The sequence below is a fragment of the Nerophis lumbriciformis genome, linkage group LG02, assembly GCF_033978685.3.
Source record: "Nerophis lumbriciformis linkage group LG02, RoL_Nlum_v2.1, whole genome shotgun sequence".
In the NCBI taxonomy this organism is placed as follows: Eukaryota; Metazoa; Chordata; class Actinopteri; order Syngnathiformes; family Syngnathidae; genus Nerophis; species Nerophis lumbriciformis.
Genome location: NC_084549.2, coordinates 59,466,317 through 59,481,866, shown reverse-complemented (window position 1 = coordinate 59,481,866; position 15,550 = coordinate 59,466,317). Strand labels below are relative to the sequence as shown.

General features: G+C 39.0%; 1 protein-coding gene across 1 annotated transcript in view; it reads left to right on the top strand.

Moving 5' to 3' along the window:
* The first annotated feature begins 1,349 nt into the window (after positions 1-1,349).
* The window catches only part of desi2 (desumoylating isopeptidase 2), a 37,864-nt gene continuing 23,663 nt past the window's right edge, over positions 1,350-15,550 (top strand). The window contains exon 1 of the mRNA XM_061971006.2: positions 1,350-1,802. Within this exon, the coding sequence (XP_061826990.1) occupies positions 1,755-1,802 (48 nt within the window). The 5' untranslated portion in view covers positions 1,350-1,754. The remainder of the gene's footprint in view (positions 1,803-15,550) is intronic.

Sequence of the window (15,550 nt, the reverse complement as noted above, 5' to 3'; positions counted from 1 at the left end):
CAGGTGTGTGCACTTTAAACACACCTGGTCTAATGTATCGAGATGCACCTCGTATATTGTTAAACTGTTCAAAAATAGCAAGAACATATATTTGTTGGGTAACCTTTTTTTTTGTTTGCCTAAAATATTTGCCCTGTGTTTTTTTGGTCATTAAATTAAAGGCAAAGTCATTCAGTGATCTTAAAAAATAAATAATGATTTTAGTTTATTATGGAATTTTTCAATTATATCTAATATTAAATATACAATGTTTCAGAATAATGAATCAATCATTTTGATTACATAACTAATTAAATAGTTAGATAACATGTATTAATTGCGTAAAATATGTTTATTAAATTAAATAACTATATGAGTTACTGTAGCTTAATACCTATGTACAATAATTATTATTGAATAATTCATTACATCGGCACTTGTTGATAATAATATATATATATATTTTTAAAAAGAGCATCTTTTTCGTTTGCCAAAAATATTTGTCCTGTCTAAAAAAAGGCAAAATCCTTTAGTGATCCTAAAAAGAAATAATACTTTTAATTTAATATAGAATGGTTCATTTATATTTGATAATAACTATAAAATATTTCATAATATTTGATAAAATAAATAAATATTTTTAATTACATAACTAACTAGATTGTTAAATAACATTTAATGATTAAGTAAATATGTATACTAAATAAAATAATTATATAAATGACTATAGTTTACTACTATTGTTTAATATTGATTATTCAATTAAAAATTCAATCGTATAATATGTGGTATCGGATCAATATGGGATATTGATTTTTGAAATATGTAAAGTAAGAACGAATATAAAATACAAATATATTCCAGATTTAGGAGTTAAATGGTGGAACAAGCTCAGTGATGAGTTGAAGACATGTAGTTCTTTGTTAAGGTTTAAGAAAGCCTTGACAGGTGAAATAATGGAAAATTATAAAATATAGCAAGGATTACTTTCATCATGATTTTTTGAACTTTGATGTTCCAGGCAATCTAATTTTTGGTGAATGTATAGGATAGGCAAATATAAGCCTTGGCTTCAGCCTATTCCTTTTTCGGTCATTTTTTTAATTTTATTTTTGTGTGTAAATGTCTGTGATTTTTAATATGTATAATCTGTGCTGTTAAATTGATCACACAGCATGGTTGATTATATGACCGAAATAAAGTAATTTCATTCATTCAATATCAAATTTGCAATATAGCTTACCCTTTAATCAGTGGTAGTAGTAGTAGTGTCAGTTTCAACTACATTACCCAGTATTCCGTGGACTACCAAGGTCGATTAATCAATTGCCGAGTCATCGCTGACTCAGTTATGTTCTCGCCCACTCTTCACTGTCCAATTTTGCCTTCCCCAGTCCTGCCTGTGCCTGCTCTGTTCCCGTTACAGCTACCCGGAGATAGCCGCTTTTTGGGCGGAACATTACGTCATTTTACCGAATTTTGTCGCTAAACCCCACTTCTAAAACTCTATTTTCCAAATATCGCATTTTAAAGTGATATTGTTGTTGTTGTTTTGTCGGCCGAGCGGTCTATTGTAGCCAGAAAGCCTCCGCCGACAAAAAGCCTGTCAGATGTTGGACGACGTAAAGCTCATCGAACGTTTTTCCCCGGCGTCCAGTTGACCGTCTGCGGTGAAAGTGTTCACGTTTGGAAGCTGAGGTGCCATTTTTTTTGGAGGTTCTGGCTTCCGGGGGTAGAAGGAGTGTGGGGGTGGGCGAGAAGAAGACAACATCCTGATGCTAGTGATGGCCAACGAGCCGATCATCCTCAACGTCTATGATATGGTACGTGGTTTTTTTTAAAGTCTTTATCGTGTTTTTATTGTTAAATTACCAACTTGGACGTCTTTAACCAAACAACGAGGTTCACCGAGCCTCGTCGACAGTGCCTGGAAAAAAACCGTTCAGAAAAGGAGAGTTAATCAATATTATATCATCAGACAGTAAATTATGACAATGACACGACTTCATTTCCCCCCCTCACAGATTGTCATCTACTCCTCTTAAATTCAAGCAAACTCGTTTAAATTTCATGCAATTTCATGTTTTGCTTTGCGTTCTATACCAGGTTATTTCCCATTATGGGGTAAGTTGGCCCAAGAAAGTCGGTCCTTGCAAACCAACGCAAAGCTTTGTGTGTTCATAGTGGGGTTTAAATATGTAAAACTTCTAATAAACAATGGTAAGTTTATCCAATCATTCGAAGGTGCGAGCTCGCTGTTCATTTTTAGCTATTTGCAAGTTATTCCCCGTCAAAGGGAAGCTTTCCAATATATCAGGGTGTCCAAACATTTTGCCTCCAAGGCCTAAAGTAAAAATGGGCAGCAATTTTAGGCATACATCAGCACTGAATAAGGAGTCTGGCTCCATACCGCCATTTGTAACCCCAGATTTCCATTGGATGCGTCCTGGCAGCGGAACGGAGCCGCCACAGCAACGGACTCTTTCCGTTTCCATGCAAGTCAACGTGTCAGTTCCCATCGCCTGCAGACTTAGGCTATGTCTACACCATGGGTCTCAGACACGCGGCCCGCGAGACGTTATTTTGCGACCCCTACCTTAATATGAAAGTTTAATGTTAGTGCGGCCCGCAAGTTGTAAATGAATGGTGCTTAGCACCGTTGTGTGCGGAACTGAAGGAATCTACCAATCACGGTGTGGTATATAGCTCTCTACAATATTGAGGGCATGCCGTGATGGCAATGCCTTTAGTGCCCTCTAGAACCTGTCATCGCGCCGTCTTTTTCTCCATTCAAACAGCGTGCCGGCCCAGTCACATGTTGTATGCGGCTTCTGCAAACACACAAAGTGACTGCAAGACATACTTGAGCAACAGCCATACAGGTCACACTGAGGGTGGTCTTATAGACAACTTTAACACTGTTACTACTTTGCGCCACACTGTGAACCCACACCAAACAAGAATGACAAACACATTTCGGGAGAACATCCGCACCCTAACACAACATAAACACAACAGAACAAATACCCAGAATCCTTTGCAGCCCTAACTCTTCCGGGCTACAAAAACACCCACGCTACCCCCAACCCCGCCTCCCCCCAACCCCGCCCACACACACCTCAACACCCGCCCACACACACTTCGGTGAGTTGGGCTCAGGGGTTGGGCGGAGGTCAAAACACACCCGACTCATCGTGTAAATAAAAACTTCTCCCTATCGACGTATTATGGATACGGCAACAGCAGAAGTCAGACTGATTTGCAGGTGTGTAATTTGTTGTGAGTTTATGCACTGTGTTGGTTTTGTTCTATGAACAAAGTGATGTTCATGCACGGTTTACTTTGTGCACCAGTAAAAAAAACATGGTAACACTTTAGTATGAGGAACATATTCACCATTAATTAGTTGCTTATTAACATGCAAATTAGTAACATATTGGCTCTTAACTAGTCATTATTAAGTACTTATTAATGCCTTATTCGGCATGGTCTTATTATAACCCTAACCCTCTAACCCTGGCCCTAACCCTAACCAAATAACTCTAAATTAAGTCTTTGTTACTTAGAATATGTTCCCCATACTAAAGTGTTACCAAAAACATGTAAATGTGTCTGGAATTTGAAAAAAAAAAACATTTTATTTTTCACTAAAGAAGGGTTCGGTGAATGCACATATGAAACTGGTGGGGTTCGGTACCTCCAACAAGGTTAAGAACCACTGCCTTAAACAAACAATTATTTAGCCTAAGCCCCGTTTCAGCCACACGAAACTATCGTTTAAGGTCCCCCTCCTTGGACAATTTTTTACACGGGTAAGTGCACCGTGTATTTCTTGAATCTCCAACTCTTAGCTTTGCATGGACTCATTGATCGTTTACAAACTGAGTTCGGTAAAGGAAGTGACGCCAGAAAGACTGCGCCGCACACAGGAAGGGACGGCAGAAAGAACACGCCACAGTCAGCTTCATAATAAAGCGATTTCGTAACTCGGAGCTAACCACTGGAAAGATGAAGGCGAGTCATCCAGACATGCCCGTGTTTCTCCTTCCGTCTCTACAGACGCTTGTAGAAATCACACATGAATACCTTAAGAGAAAGCGATTGCAGCTATTTGGGATAGAACACTTCTCAGACGGCAAGAGAACTTTCGAATGTCGAGGTCAGCTGTGATTCTACTTACTGAAAAACTTCGTCCATTTGTCGAAGGAGAGTCAACGAGAATGCGGGCTCCCGTGGATGTGATAAAAAAGGTAGCTTGTTCGTCAAGGGAAGACTACGGAAAACAGCGAATGCTTTTGGACTGGCAAAGCAGACTGTATCAGTTATTGTCCGCCATGTATGTCGCGGACCAACGTCTAGGTCCAGAGTATATAAAGTCACCAAAAAACGAATGGACAATGAAGGTGAAGGCAAAAGAGTGAGGAGTGTCCTGACCAGATATCTAGATCCCGAGATTGATTGATTATTAAAGATTTGAATAATTTATGATGTCTCAGGTGTGATTCACTACAATAGCACACTGGATTCCAGTTAATTGAAATACCACAACACTGGATATTTTTCAGAGAAGTTAAATTTAAGAACTTGCATACAAAGCAACACTGCGCATTTTCCGCGCATGCGTACTAGGTCGCGTTGCGCCGGCTCACGGAAGGTGGTAGGGGGTCTTAAACGACCATTGTGTGTGTGTGTGGACAAGGATAAGGTTAGGTGGGATTTACCCCGGATAACCTTAGGGGCCTTAAACTCAACTTGTCAATGGTTTTCAGATGTGATTTCACCTCGTTGACACAAATGGACGAGAACATGCTGATCTGGAGGTCCAATTTTCAAAAATCATATTACAGGCATATCCCGGGCAGCTATATGGTAGTCTATGTCAAATACCGGCTGATCCGGGGGCCGAGGAAGCTGAGGAGTGGTTAGCGGGAGTGGAATGAGATGTGTGTGTGTGTTTGTGTGTGTGCACAACGTTCGCCTGCAGGGTATCCGCAGGGTCTTAAAAAGTCTAAAAAAAAAGTCTTAAATCCAATAATTTGAATTTAAGGCCTTAAAATGTGTAAAATTCTCTTAAAATCTCATAAAAGGTCTTAAATACGACTTCGAAAGGTCTTAAAAATCCTTTGACGTTAATTTTATTTAAAATATAAATAAACTTCAGTCTCGCTTTGAAATGTTTCGATTTTAGAGGTCTATAACGTAACTACACAGCGGAAATAACTGTGCTGTCGAGTCAGAATTTATAGTTTGGCATTTTTTTAATTCTGACTTGCAAACAAATCTTGGTTCACAACAGAGAGGTTTCTGGTGTTTTTAGTTAGGTTAAGAGTTTTGTATTCCAACGTGAATGAGCTGTGAATAAATGAATATACTTTGCAAGTAATTCCGGGCCTCCAATTTTCCTTCAAGTCTTTTGTACCTTTTTGCCTGTATTGATGTGAAATTGGTCTTGAATTGTATTCATTATGGTCTTAAAAAAACTTAAATTTGGCTTGTTGAAACCTGCAGAGACCCTGGCCTGGGATGATACTGTTGTGTTGTTGCTCGCTGCAATACAAAAATAAAGTTGTCGTTCTGCAAGGCAAAACTGTCGCGTTAACACAAGCCCATAGGTATTGATGGACGCCAAAGCTCGAGACGTTCTACGGTCTTCCGTTCAGACATTACATATCTCGAATGGCACGACCAAGTTCATTTGATTGTGCTCCTTTGGAAGGACAGAATATAGTGTTTGCGGTTCGCTTTACTACAACTTCCCTTATTACGGATTCGCGAGATTTCGAAACCCATCCAGTGGAAATTCCGGGTAACATGGTGGAGAAGATTGTCACGTTCAATTGATGGCAACAAGTTAGCCTTGCAGACATGCCATCATTATCTATGTTTACATATGAAAATTTCCCCAATCCGATCCAAACATTGATTGATGGGAATTCTAAATCCACTATTTCCACGGACACTAAATAATTTAATCAGATCATGATGTACGTATACAAGCGGCAAGCGTTTGATCAGAATAAACCATCTGTTGTCTTTTTTTTCGGAAGTTGTAAAAGAAGAGACTACAACGTAAACAAACTCTGAGTTGTCTGCACGTCCTCAGCCCAGTCGTCCTTCGTACTTGTTTGTACAACTCAGTTTTTCTAGCCTTTCGACCGTCAAGGTGTTCAACAATGTCCAACAAGAAAGTTGTGTAGGCAAACAGGCCATTTCGGCTTTCCTCCGCCATGTTTGCAGCTCTACGGTAAACATCTGGCTGTCTCAAAGGCGGGACACATGCGTGGTGAAGGGGGTTTCATCCCAACCACAAAGACGGGATCCGAATGGGTTTGTACATGGATGCCGCTTAGAATAACGATCAGCATAAACCATTCCTCTCATTCACAATGAAATACAAATCAATACATAAGTAAATACATATTAAATACAAACCCCGTTTCTATATGAGTTGGGAAATTGTGTTAATGTGAATATAAACGGAATACAATGATATGCAAATCCTTTTCAACCCATATTCAATTGAATGCACTACAAAGACAAGATATTTAAAGTTCAAACTCATAAACTTTTTTTTTTTTTTTGCAAATAATAATTAACTTAGAATTTCATGGCTGCAACACGTGCCAAAGTAGTTGGGAAAGGGCATGTTCACCACTGTGTTACATCACCTTTTCTTTTAACAACACTCAATAAACGATTGGGAACTGAGTAAACTAATTGTTGAAGCTTTGAAAGTAGAATTCTTTCCCATTCTTGTTTTATGTAGAGCTTCAGTCGTTCAACAGTCTGGGGTCTCCGCTGTCGTATTTTACGCTTCATAATGCGCCACACATTTTCAATGGGAGACAGGTCTGGACTGCAGGCGGGCCAGGAAAGTACCCGCACTCTTTTTTTATGAAGCCACGCTGTTGTAACACGTGCTGAATGTGGCTTGGCATTGTCTTGCTGAAATAAGCAGGGTCGTCCATGAAAAAGACGACGCTTAGATGGCAGCATATGTTGTTCCAAAACCTGTATGTACCTTTAAGCATTAATGGTGCCTTCACAGATGTGTAAGTTACCCATGCCTTGGGCACTAATGCACCCCCATACTATCACAGATGCTGGCTTTTGAACTTTGCGTCGATAACAGTCTGGATGGTTCGCTTCCCCTTTGGTCCGGATGACACAATGTCGAATATTTCCAAAAACAATTTGAAATGTGGACTCGTCAGACCACAGAACACTTTTCCACTTTGCATCAGTCCATCTTAGATGATCTCGGGCCCAGAGAAGCCGGCGGCGTTTCTGGATGTTGTTGATAAATGGCTTTCGCTTTGCATAGTAGAGCTTTAACTTGCACTTACAGATGTAGAGACGAACTGTATTTAGTGACAGTAGTTTTCTGAAGTGTTCCTGAGCCCATGAGGTGATATCCTTTAGAGATTGATGTCGGTTTTTGATACAGTGCCGTCTGAGGGATCGAAGGTCACGATCATTCAATATTGGTTTCCGGCCATGCCGCTTACGTGGAGTGATTTCTCCAGATTCTCTGAACCTTTTGATGATATTATGGACTGTAGATGTTGAAATCCCTAAATTTCTTGCTATTGCACTTTGAGAAACGTTGTTCTTAAACTGTTTGACTACTTGCCCATGCAGTTGTGGACAAAGGAGTGTACCTCGCCCCATCCTTTCTTGTGAAAGACTGAGCATTTTTTGGGAAGCTGTTTTTATACCCAATCATGGCACCCACCTGTTCCCAATTAGCCTGCACACCTGTGGGATGTTCCAAATAAGTGTTTGATGAGCATTCCTCAACTTTATCAGTATTTATTGCCACCTTTCCCAATTTCTTTGTCACGTGTTGCTGGCATCAAATTCTAAAGTTAATGATTATTTGCACACAAAAAAAAAGTTTATCAGTTTGAACATCAAATATGTTGTCTTTGTAGCATATTCAACTGAATATGGGTTGAAAATGATTTGCAAATCATTATATTCCCTTTATATTTACATCTAACACAATTTCCCAACTCATATGGAAACGGGGTTTGTAGTATCAGTTTAAAATCTTCAGATTGACATGTTTATGTGAAGCATTTTTACCTGATCATGCCTTTATTTTGATTATTTGTGTCCAAGTGAACATGGCTAATGATTTTGTGAGTTTGGAAGAGGTCAGTATGAGTATGTAAATATTGGAAACCACGACCTGACAAGCCAAATTAGGCCCCCAGTCCCTATTTTGGGCACCCCTGCCATATATATGTTATTTGGGTTAATAGGCTAGCTGGAGCCTATCCCAGCTGACTTTAAAGGGTGAGAGGCGAGGTACACCCTAGACCAGTGTTTCTTAACCAAAAGCCCAGGCCCATTGTAGGGCTGCCAAAAATCTGTTTCTCAGCTGTGGTCCATATCGGCCGCAGCGGTTCTCAGTTGGTGAAGCTGTATTTTAATTTGCACTTGAATGTTATTGACAGACCTGTGTTGAGGTGGCGACTTGTCCAGGGTGTACCCCGCCTTCCGCCCGATTGTATCTGAGATAGGCTCCAGCGTCCCCCGCAACCCCGAAGGGAATAAGCGGTAGAAAATGAATGGATGGATGGATGTTATTGACAGATTAGCTAAGAAACATATTCATTATTAATTTTGTTTATTTTAGCACAATATAATTGTACGTACATTTATTTTACATCAGTTATTTTTTAGTCTCTTCTTATGTAGGATATTTGGTCAGTACTTATTTTTCTAATCAGCCTGACCTAAGCCTAAGGTTTAGGTGTTAAATAAATATTAATCTTTGTGATTAATACATGCTTTTATATCATTTGACAAGGTTGTAAACTTTAAGTTACATATAATAACCCTAAATTAACTATAAGCTGCTAATTTTTTTTCCTACGCTTTTAACCCAGCGGGTTATAAAACGGTGCGGCTAATTTATGTATTTGTCTTCACTGATGGCCATAATGCAAATAGTTTTGAAAAAACAAAACAGGCAAAGAGTATTGTTTGTGGTGCAGTGCCCTTCTGTTTAGAGCTTTCGACCAGAAGTGCAAGTGCCGTTCCGTCTTCTTACATAGCGTTTCTATACGTATGGATTCTTCATTCATCGCTCCAAGCAACGTTTGTAAGTCTTACAATATACCTAAAACAATTCATATTGTGTTTTAATGCATAATTGTACATGCCATCTTAATGTAATGAAGCTCGTGCCGTTAGCATTAGTGAATGTGGTAACACATTTAAGAGTATCTGTGTTCATATAATTAACTTACAATGTTATTCTTTTTGTATTGTTCCAGTTGTTTAAATACACCAAAACATCACCGTGGAGTTATTGAGTCTGTTTAGCTGATTGGAGAGCTAGCCTCCACTGCTAGTTGGTCCATGACGATGACTTCTCTTTTGTTTGATCAACCGTTTTACTGCCGTGTTACAGGCAACGTTTGGAAAGAGTTAAAATATGTAAATAAACATTTACAAAATCTTTCTGTGTTGATATTTAATTTCACAACGGTCAAAAGTTTACATACACTTGTAAAGAACATAATGTCATGGCTGTCTTGAGTTTCCAATAATTTCTACAACTCTTATTTTTTTGTGATAGAGTGATTGGAGCACATACTTGTTGGTCACAAAAACATTTAAGAAGTTTGTTTCTTTTATGAATTTATTATGGGTCTACTGAAAATGTGCTGGATCAAAAGTATACCTACAGCAATGTTAATATTTGGTTACATGTCCCTTGGCAAGTTTCACTGCAATAAGGCGCTTTTGGTAGCCATCCACAAGCTTCTGGTTGAGTTTTTGACCATGCCTCTTTACAAAATTGGTGCAGTTCAGCTGAATTTGTTGGTTTTCTGACATGGACTTGTTTCTTCAGCATTGTCCAGACGTTTAAGTCAGGACTTCGGGAAGGCCATTCTAAAACCTTAATTCTGGCCTGATTTAGCCATTCCTTTACCACTTTTGACATATGTTTGGGGTCATTGTCCTGTTAGAACACCCAACTGCGCCCACGACCCAACCTCCGGGCTGATGATTTTAGGTTGTCCTGAAGAATTTGGAGGTAATCCTCGATGATTTTAGGTTGTCCTGAAGAATTTGGAGGTAATCCTCCTTTTTCATTGTCCCATTTACTCTCTGTAAAGCACCAGTTCCATTGGCAGCAAAACAGGCCCAGAGCATAATACTACCACCACCACCATGCTTGACAGTAGGATTGGTGTTCCTTGGATTAAAGGCTTCACCTTTCCTCCTCCAAACATTGCTGGGTATTGTGGCCAAAAAGCAATTTTTTTGTTTAATCTGACTACAGAACTTTCCTCCAGAAGGTCTTATCTTTGTCCATGTGATGTCTGACATCTGCGGCTTATAGTCAGTCCGGTGCTGCTAATATATGGAAAAAAAAAATTTTCTTCGAAAATTCAGTGGGTGCAATTTACGGTATATACCAGTGCGCTCGATAATCCGGAAGATACGGTACTTAATCAGTGTAAATATTTGACTGGGTCCCAGGCCCCTCTGTAGTGGATAAATTGGACACTGAGGTCCAAAAGATTACAAACCTGTGCCCTAGATTAAACAAACACACAGTGCACACACTCATATTCACACCTGTGGACAATGTCTCCAGTTAGCCATGTTTTTCAGGTGTGGGTGGAAGCAAACGTCGAACAGATTCAAACCCGCATCTCACAATACGTTCATATGAGGTTCAAGATAGCTATGATTTTCCACTGCAATAAGGCGCTTTTGGTAGCCATCCACAAGCTTCTGGTTGAGTTTTTGACCATGCCTCTTTACAAAATTGGTGCAGTTCAGCTGAATTTGTTGGTTTTCTGACATGAACTTGTTTCTTCAGCATTGTCCAGACATTTAAGTCAGGACTTTGGGAAGGCCATTCTAAAACCTTAATTCTGGCCTGATTTAGCCATTCCTTTACCACTTTTGACGTATGTTTGGGGTCATTGTCCTGTTAGAACACCCAACTGCGCCCACGACCCAACCTCCGGGCTGATGATTTTAGGTTATCCTGAAGAATTTGGAGGTAATCCTCCTTTTTCATTGTCCCATTTACTCTCTGTAAAGCACCAGTTCCATCCATCCATTTTCTACTGCTTATCCTTTTCGGGGTTGGGGGGGGGGGTGCTTGAGCCAGTTACATTGGCAGCAAAACAGGCCCAGAGCATAATACTACCACCACCATGCTTGACGGTAGGTGTGGTGTTCCTGGGATTAAAGGCTTCACCTTTTCTCCTCCAAACATATTGCTGGGTATTGTGGCCAAACAGCTCAATTTTTGTTTCATCTGACTACAGAACTTTCCTCCAGAAGGTCTTATCTTTGTCCATGTGATGTCTAACATCTGCGGAAAAATATTTTTTTCTTCGAAAATTCAGTGGGTGCGGCTTATATACAAGTGCGCTCGAAAGTCCGGAAGATACGGTACTTAATCAGTGTTAATATTTGACTGGGACCCAGGCCTCTTTGTAGTGGATAAAGTAGGCCCAGAGGTCCAAAAAATTACAAACATGTGCCCTAGATTAGACAAACACACAGTGCACACACTCATATTCACACCTGTGGACAATGTAGACTAGTCTCGAGTTAGCCATGTTTTCCAGGTGTGGGTGGAAGCAAACGTCGAACAGATTCAAACCCGCATCTCACAATGCGTTCATATAAGGTTCAAGATAGCTGTGATTTTTTTTTTAAACGTTAAAACAACCTGATAGTCTTATTGCTGCCGTATTTCATTACCATGTAAGGTGTGGAGCAATAACTGCTCCTCGACCCACTTTTTTTTTTAAGCTGCTGTGTCCAAAACAGAGCATGATCATCATGTGCTGTTCTTGCGTCGTCTTCCTGCGTCTGACGTGTAGCGAATCAGCATTGCAGTTCTCTTCAGGGGGAAACAAAGCAGAAGACGAGGGGCCCCCAAACCACTGCATCAGTAAGCCACAGTGCATTTCTTCACGCTATGTTGTCACCTTGCAGGGGGATGAGCAAGTAGTGGGTATTGATGAATCATTGATTGATATGGATTCCCTGTGGTGCGTCTGCATGTAAGTTTATTGTCTTGGAGTCCTTCAATGGTCGTCCTTGTGTCTTGTTTATCGGCTAACAAGGTTGTTGTCGGCGTGTCAACACAAACTACCAGGCGGTGCATTTAATTCCCTTTGTGTTTAATGAAATCTCTTTCCTAACCAGTTAACTTGCATTACTTACCACAGGTGGGGCTTAAACTACCAGCTTTTACAGCCAATGAGGAACTTTGTAGCCGAAAAAGGCCCAATTGCAATAATATTACATCTAGAAAAAGGGAATCATACGTGTGTACCTGGGCTGCGAGGATTAACCTATTCATTTGATTTAGTCTTGTTTCGATACCAATATTTTGGTATCGGTAGTAGGGATGATGTTTGATAAGAAATTATCGAGTTCGAGCCTATTATCGAATCCTCTTATCGAACCGATTCCTTATCGATTCTCTTATCGAGTCCAGATAGGTTGTTGTATATGGAGAAAAACACACAATATTTGGTTTAACAAAAGGTTACTTTTATTATATAAGAAAAATACAAAATCTAATAAATAAATAAATATTGACTGTTGTTACCCAAAGTATATTAAGTGAGATTTTTCAGAAAAACAAATATATACAGTAACACAAAAACAACCTGTCTCTGTGATCACTATAGGTGTATAAATAATAATATAGTGTTAAATAAAATCAGTCCCTTGGGCACAAAACTTAAAATAATACAGCTCTCCAAAAAGTGCACTTCTGCTGCTATTTGACATAACTGTTTGTTATGAAGCTTTGACATTTTTGCACTTTATTTCTTTATTGAAAGAAAATTTTATGAAGAGAAAAGTTGTTTGCAAATGTGGTTAAAATGTTAAAAAATGAAAAGTTAAAGCTAAAAAAAGAAATACACTTTATTGAGTTAACATTATTTCTTTATAAGGGGAAAGATGTGGTGTTATGAGCTAGGCTAGGGAATATAACAACTACACTACCCAGCATGCAACGGGAGTGACGAGCATGCGCGGTAGCCCCGAAAAGTGTTGTTGCATGTCGCCACCCGGCAGCTAAGAATGAGGTTATGAGCACGCTGTGAAAGTAAATGTCAATAACTCATCCAATACGCCTCGTCTGCATTATTTATAATTAGACAGACAACACATATACAGTGTGATTTTGATTTGTTTACAAGGAAAGAAAAACAAAAGTTAAAAAAGGGAGATGTTGTATATATATGTATGTGCTGCGGTTGCTTTAAGAACGTTGCGACAGCTGCCGTAAAGGAGGTGCGTTTCTAGCCTGGTTGCTATGTTTCCGGTTGGTCGTAAAAGTGTTCGTCATGTGTTTGTACCCTGCTCAAATCTCTCAGTAAAGTTATTAATTGGATTATACCTTTTGTTTTGAACTTTATTACACCTTGGAGCGCTTTTTCCGGTCCATTGTTTTTCCTGCTTTCCCTATCTGCGCCTTATGACTGAGCTACGTGACGTAATTTCTTGTGAAGTCTCACGGGGCATTTCTGGTCGGGACGGGATTCGTTCTGAGGGATTCGAATAAAGAACCAACTCTTTTTCTTTACTATAGTGGTCTCGATAACGGGTACCGGTTCTCAAAAAGGGATTCGAGTCCGAGGACTCGGTTCTTTTCTTATCGAACAACCGGGAAAACCGGTTTCGAGTATCATCCCTAATCGGTAGTGATACCAAAATGTTTTTCGATACTTTTCAAAATAAAAATGTAATTATTGGCAATATTTACATTTTTTTATTTTGTTTAACATATAGTGTCATTACCGATTATTTTGTCAAAATTATGAGGGACAAGCGGTATAAAATGGATGGATGGATTATACTTTTTCATTTACTGTTAATGTCTGGTTACTTTGTTTTAGCATGTACACTTCTGTTAAAATGTAGTAAGCACCTTTTCTTCTGTTGTTTGATACTTTACACAAGTTTTGGGTTTGATACTACATATTTAGGTATGGATCCAATACCAAGTAGTTACAGGGTCATATATTGGTCATAATTAAAGTCCTCCTGTGTCCAGGGATTTGTTTCCTGAATTCATAAAAATAACAAAAATGTCACAAGATATTGTGGTAATAAAAAAGATATTGAACTAATCATTGTAGTATCGATATTTGTATAGATCCACCCATTTGTTTACATTCAGGAGTGCTAGCTTGCTGTTTGCGGGTAGCTATTGTATTCTCCTACAGTGTGTAGTAAAGCATGCTTAGCTATTCCTCATCCTGCAGGGATGGTACTTGTAAGAAACATAGTTTAGTTGTCGCCATGGAGGCGAGGATTAGTGCTGTAAAAGTATCTCAAACACTTTGGAGGGACGTTATCCGCTAGCTAGCTAGCGAAGATTCTGCAGTGAATTGTTGCACCTTTATCATTAGTTTTGAAGTCAAAAATATGTAAATTTTCCAATTTCTGTCTTCTCGTGCTCTGTGTGTGTGTTGATTCACATGTGCCTCGGCATATATTACCTGCAATGTCACCATGGCACACCATCAGGCGCATAAAAAAAAGTATCTGTATTTTTCAACGGCCGTATAGTACCTTTTTAAATTCATTAGTACCGGTATTCCATACAACCCTTATTTGATTAGATAAAAGCTTCGATTTACATTATGTTGCTTCGATTAATTGTTTAAGTGTAACTAATAAAATTTATAAAATACGCATGGAGTGTCCAAAACTTTAAATAGAAGGACATAGTTTCTGCACGGCTGCAGCATTAGAGCACACATTAGAGTGGTGGTTTGTGGATGCCGTGATCTGTGTGACGGTGAACAGTGGAAAGCTTGTATTCTATTTTTTTTAAGGCACACATGTTAAAAATGCAATTTTAATGTTGGTTATGTGCATTTATTTAAATAAAAAGAAGATTATAAGAAGCAGAAAAACTATTCTTCTTGAAAATTGCATAGGGGCAATAAAGTGTGTTTTATCCGATAACTCGATGAATCGAACAAAATAATCGATAGATTACTCGATGACTAAAATAACCGATAGCTGCAGCCAAGGATGAAACGATATGAAAATTTAATATCACAGTTATCGTGACCAAAATTATCACGGTAATCAATTTTATTATTATTTGACCAAGATATTTGTTTAATAACAAAAATAAATACACACTGTTAAAAAGATATATATATATACAGTATGTTTCCTATGCTTCACTAATAGTGTTGAAGTGAAGTGAAGTGAATTATATTTATATAGCGCTTTTCTCTAGTGACTCAAAGCGCTTTACATAGTGAAACCCAATATCTAAGTTACATTTAAACCAGTGTGGGTGGCACTGGGAGCAGGTGGGTAAAGTGTCTTGCCCAAGGACACAACGGCAGTAACTAGGATGGCGGAAGCGGGGATTGAACCTGCAACCCTCAAGTTGCTGGCACGGCCGCTCTACCAACCGAGCTATACCGCCCCAGTCTTAGTCTTACTATTTTATCTGTTTTAATGGCTAAGCTTTTATTATTTTAAATATTGGTTTGTACTGTAGCAGTTTAAGATTTATTTAATTGAAAAGTTCGAA